This window comes from Athene cunicularia, assembly GCF_003259725.1.
Source record: "Athene cunicularia isolate RWA chromosome 1 unlocalized genomic scaffold, athCun1 chr1_part1, whole genome shotgun sequence".
NCBI lineage: Eukaryota > Metazoa > Chordata > Aves > Strigiformes > Strigidae > Athene > Athene cunicularia.
The window spans coordinates 71,907,481-71,913,480 of record NW_020799091.1 but is presented as its reverse complement, the minus strand read 5'-3'; the positions used below and the strand labels follow the sequence as shown (position 1 = coordinate 71,913,480).

Below are 6,000 nucleotides of genomic sequence, written 5' to 3'. Positions count from 1 at the left end.
GGGGGGTTAGCATGTGTAGCATGAAGGCTCCTGCATTGGAAAAATTAAGATCTGCTGTCTGTAAGCACCTAGTTCTTTCACTGACTTAAGGAAGGATTTTGATTGTGGTAGGAAAGCTGAATATCTTTACAGGCACTTTGACAAAGATGATAAGGAGTAAAACAAAGGTTGGAGTTTAGGGGGGGATTTTGGGGGTTTTGCTTTTTTCCCCCAATTCTGGTTGGTAATGAGAGATGAAATTCAGGATCTTGAACACATCTAACAGTAGGATGAGCCACCTTATAGCATTAACCACTTTTTTTACCTTTAAACAATGTCCTTGAGATGAAAGACTTCATGTTTAATTGCTAACTTTGAGTTGCTGCATACTGTGTTGTTATTTTATCTTTGTTTCTCTGCCTTATTGGACTTTCTTTAGGAAACTAAGTACAAGGTAAATAAATGCATTTAGCTTCAGTAAAGAATTAAATTTCTCTTGTTACTGGTCATCTTTTTTTAGTAGTATGGTATATTATAAATTCTTGAGAAACAGATTTATAAGCTCTTGTGCCATAATCCTATATAGTTCACCAAAAAAAACCCCTCTGTTGGAATTGTTTACTACCTAAAAAAAAAAAAAAAAAAAAAAACCATCTTTACTGTAACTAAATTAAACAAGTTGGTGGTTTGTGACAAAGTTGGTATTCTTATTTCAAAAGTCTGAATCTGGCAAACTAGAAGTATTTCAAAAGCAAATTCTTTCATGACCTGTCTGTTAAGCTAGAAGTTGAAAGGTTTTTTTCTGAAACTAATAATATAACCTGAGTTATTTCAGACATCTCCAAGAAGCTGTCTAGTGTATTAATCTTGAAACTTGATATGTTGAAGACTGAAGTTGGTTTTATTACATTTTTAACATCCTAGAAATCTTTCTAAATGACAGTTTTTGGAAATACTCATGATTTTTTTTCCATTATGCTCTTCTTAAATAGCTTATTCAGCCTATCATCAAAAATCTTTTTGAAGGTGTGTTGTAACATATAATACCAAGAGATTCAAGTGATCTGAGGATGACTATTATACATGATTTCATTGTATCTGACTGTCAAATGTGTATTTATCTATTTAGGTTCAGACAAAGAAGGAAGAAACTTTGCCACCATCACTTAGTCAGAACATTCCAACTTTCTATTTTCCTCGAGGATGTCCTAAGGAAAAAGTAAATATAGATGCTGTGATTGCCAAAATTGAGAGAACTTTCTCTGAGTTTCCAAATGAGAGGGCAACATTAGAAGACATGGGGAAGGTTGCAAAGGTGAGAAATTGCTGTCTGTCTGCTTTTAATACTGAACACCTGGGGAAAGGAAATAAGAATTGTATACCTTTTTCATTATGTGTTTTCATCTCCTACAAGGTAGTACCAATTAAGACATCATATTTGAGATTTGTGGATAGCACAGTTATGTGTGAAAATCTTTGCCTTAACTATATCTCGAATAACCCTATGCTTTGCTTACAAAAAGAAACAAACATTAAAACAAAAGTTGAACTATTTATTGTTGGAGAACGGCTTGTAGAGAGCAAGGCCACGGGTACCTGCAGGAGCTGGTCACAGCCACCTGAGGTAAACAGAGGAAAAAAAAACAGGGTACAGTTATACTAATAAGGAAGGAGATTCAAGGCTCAGTGATGATAACAGGGACTGTTGTGAGAACAGAGATAAGTTGGGGCGCATTATGACCTTGGGGGTGAGACAAAAACAGCCCTGGGAGGGAAACAGGTTCAAAGCAAGAAAAATATTTATTCATACCAGAAATGCTACAAGGGGCTGGGATATTACAATGTGATGTTTTAGACGTACCCAGTGGCTGAGATATTATAATGTAGCTTTTTTAATGTATCCAATAGAGTTACAAGTAGTGTATTGTAGACTGCTTATGTAAGGTGTGATTTCTTTCAATAAAGTTGAAGTTTGCTCTATCATTCACATTGAATCGGCTGCTTGCTTCCTCTGCCCGCTGCAATTTTTAGTTGCATAAACAATCAAATACTGAAGGGCACATTGTATATTGTTCTGTGTTCTGTATTGACCAACAGACTTAAGGCAGAAGCACTGTTAATATGAATTTTGTTTTCAGTTGTCCACACTGTTTTTTCTTCATTCAAGTGTCATGAAACTCTGTTGTTAGGACATTGAAAGACACAATGGTTTGGTACTTGTAATTATAATTGTCTAGTTATTACTGAAGAGCTAATTTAGTTACAGCAGAGTGACAAAATACTGAGCTTAGAAAACAAACAAATATTTAAGTTCTGTGTAACAGACAGTAACCTACTTAAATTTAGATTTCCATCTTGTTACATTGAATCAATTCTTGAAATACCACTCGAAGTCATGCTATTGATAATATCAGGTTCTTATCCCTGTTCCTCTCACTTCACATTTAAAGTCCAGGGTCTAGATAATTGAAACAAAGACTCTTCACAAGAGTAGAACTAGGGGTTCAAAATCTCCTTGTTTGACTCACCAGAAGTGTTTAACTGCTAAGCTGAATTATAGGATTCCTACCTTCCACAGCTCCTTTTCACGTTGAAATGAGGAGAGATGGAAGAAGCTCTTTTCCTCTCAGCAAGAAAAGTGGAAGGGTCTAGTTGCCTACAATTCAGTGATGAAATGCATCATCCTGAAGCATAGAGAAAAGCCTCTTAGTCTGAGGATAGTATTCATCAAACTCACTTTTTCTTACTTTTTAAAGTACTTTTAAACTACTGCATGAGAAGTATCTGTCTCTTTGCTCCAGTAACCTTATACATCTTGTAGTATTCACAATCTTCTTTGAGATCCACATGAGATTCTCAGAAAGGCCAGCATGACTGATTACTCCAAGTTGTAGTCAGTTTTAGGCAAGACCTAAGCACTTAACTGTTATAACTGAGGCAGCTTGGAACAGACACGGAAGCAGCACTGTAGTTATACAGGAGTACTGAAGGTGTGAAGGAGTAATTGTCACGTATCCTGAAGCAAGATGCTGCTGCTCAGAGTAGGCTGGTTTATTACTTAAAACTGGATAGAAGATGTGCATGCATATGCAAGCATGCAGATGAGTTGAGCCTCCCTTTGAGACAAATGTAAACTTGCTCCAGTTCAGAAGGTGTGTACTGAACTGTCTTGAGCTCAGCTTAAAGATATACCAGCCCTTTAGCAGAGCTTATTAGCATGGACTCGGTTCCACTGCTTGGAGCATGAACAGAGCAGACGTGACTGCGTTCATCTGTTAGGAATGTTGCAAGTCGCCCTATGTTTTGCTTTCCACTTTTGGATTTCAGCCTAAAGCAGTTGCTTAAAATACATTATTTTGGAAGGTGCAGTTGGTTTCAGAAACAGTTTTATAAAAAAATAAATAAATCTGTGCCTTAATACTTTCTTCTTAACACTTGTAAAATTTAGGTTTTGAAAGATTTTTAAATAAGAGAATAGCCCTCAGATAAGCAATCAATAAACTGACTTGATATGTGCTTTAATTCTAGGCTTGTGAATGCCCACTTTACTGGAAAGGTCCTTTGTTTTATTGTGCTGGAGGTGAACGAACAGGATATGTGTCAGTTCATAAATTTGTTGCAATGTGGCGGAAGTAAGTAGATTACTTTTTTTAGAAGTACGGCATTTTATTTTAATTGAAATGTGATATTTTAAGCTCTGAATGAAATCCAATCTGTAAAGGGGAATAAAACACTTTCCCATAATCAACCATTGACAGCAAATGTGTCCCTGGCAAAATGTAACTAAATGATTATAACATAAACAAAAAAATCTTTATTTACAGGGTTTATAGATTTTAAAATGTTTGGTAAATGACTGGCTGGTTATGAGAAAACTGAAAACCATGGCCCTAGCTTGTAGATGCCAGTTCTGGACAAAATGCTTTTTATTCTTTCTAGTGCTCTTTCCAGTTCTAACCTAAAAATGTCCTTTCATATAATCAACTACATAGTGTACTCACCTCCTTTAATGTAAATGTATGAGACAGTACTGCTTTGATAAGTTTCCTTGGAGTGTACTTTGACATTTTTTTAATTAGCTTTTGCATTAAATGTGGTTGCAGTTTCATAGGCCTTGCTCTAGGGTTCCTGTATACAAGGTAGCATGAGCAATTTTCTGTACAGAGTATTAAATGGAAATATTTACATTTCAGAATACTTCAGACCTGCTATGATGATGCTGCAAAGTTTGTTCATCTTCTAATGAACCCTGGATGCAACTACTTGGTGCAAGAAGACTTCATTCCTTTTTTACAAGTAAATTGCAACGGAAACTAATTCTGGAAACACAACAAAATCATGAGCTAGCAAAGTCTTGATTTTTTTTTTTTTTTTTTGAGCTAAACATACTTTTTCATGGTCTTCATTAAAGTTTATTGATGATATTTAGTGTAACTCACTTTGTATGGTCTACTGAGATGCTAGTGAGTGACTTATTTTACAGTTAATTTTATGTATGGTGAGGTCTTCTTTGAGATGCATGAATTTAAAATTGCTTGCAGTAATAGCATGTGTATCAGAGAATCCTTACAGTTTAGAAAAGCAGTTGGGTGTTATTTAAGTCAAGGAGGCCTTTTGGCAGGCAAAGGAAAAGTGGTGTATGAATTCAAGATATAATAGCTTCTCACAAAGAGCAGCAAGCAACACCTTTACTAAAGAATAAATGAAACCTAAATTAGCCTTTATCGAATCATAGTCAGCCACCAAATTGCAAGATACAATGGTCAGCAGTGTTCAAAAGCTTCATCACAGCACAGGAAAGCTTATGTTTATCTGGCTTCTTTAAAAGATAATTTTACTTTTTAAAAGTCAGCAGTGTTTCTTATATGAAGCATGGTCTAAATGAAGTTATTGTTAATGATTGTGGTAGTTAATTTGAACTGTTTTGGTTAAGGAAGCAGATGTGGTATTCTGTATTAATTGTTTTATAGTCACTAACGAATAACATTTGGGATGTTGTTATTCCTTTTTTTGTAGGATGTGGTGAATAGTCATCCTGGCCTATCATTTTTAAAAGAAGCAGCTGAATTTCATTCTCGGTACATTACCACAGTAAGTAATTTTTTTTCTTTTTTTTTTTATTTGGAAAAGCTACTTTTTGTTATGAAGTAGGAAAATCAAAATTAATAAGATTAGTCAATAAGTATAAGCATATTTGTCCCTTGAAGTTGAGTATGCTGTCTTCATTTCTACATAACTAGAGATCTTATGAAGGAAGACTCAGTTTCTTAAACATCATACTTTTTCTTAATAATTATAAGAAATTGCTGAACTTAATCCTAATGAGAGAAACACTGAGCTGTAATGGTGTAGGATAAGTTAATGAATATTAAATGAAGAGCGGACTGTTGTCTAAACACTTGATTGTGTCTGTAGACTGTACTCCTTAGAATCTTGACCTTACTCTGGATTTAATTAAATGGAATTTTGAATGAAAGGACTATATTAGCATGATTATGTTCACTATTAAGTAAAATAATTGTAATTCTGAAGCTGTTTGCCACTTTCCTCTCTGGGGATTTTTCTTTCTAAGCAGGTTTTATGCATAAAAAGTTCCTTTTCTCTTTTCCTAGGGTAATATGACTGAAGTATTCTTTCTGTACCCAAGGGAAAAATCAGTGACATTAAATTTTTTCAGCTGTAAACAGGAGAGCTGTTTCCACTGAAGCATCAAAATTAAAATTCTTCAAAATAACTTTCAGTTCACTTTCTTTGTGCATGTGAAAAGTAGCTTAATATTCTCCAGCAAAAAACATGCAGAGTTGATAATCTTTTATGCAGCTTATAGTTTGACCCAGACCAAAACTGTGGAAGCTTTTTTGAAAGCATTTGGGTTTGATTCTTTATATCCTTTTTACTTTGCTTCTTGTTATAATGATTACATGAGCTCCCAGAACTTTCTAGTTAGATGGGACTGAAGGAAATGTTCTGCCTGTGAGTAATTTTCTTAATGGATTCTGGGTTGTATCAAAGCCTACACTA

General features: G+C 34.7%; 1 protein-coding gene across 3 annotated transcripts in view; it reads left to right on the top strand.

The window, feature by feature from the left end:
- Positions 1-6,000, top strand: part of PPP2R3B (protein phosphatase 2 regulatory subunit B''beta) — a 53,226-nt gene that overhangs the window by 30,285 nt on the left and 16,941 nt on the right. For all 3 annotated transcript variants that reach the window (XM_026842487.1, XM_026842504.1, XM_026842495.1), the window contains 4 exons: positions 1,109-1,294; positions 3,508-3,611; positions 4,173-4,275; positions 4,996-5,070. In XM_026842487.1, coding sequence (XP_026698288.1) covers positions 1,109-1,294; positions 3,508-3,611; positions 4,173-4,275; positions 4,996-5,070 — 468 coding nt within the window. The remainder of the gene's footprint in view (positions 1-1,108; positions 1,295-3,507; positions 3,612-4,172; positions 4,276-4,995; positions 5,071-6,000) is intronic.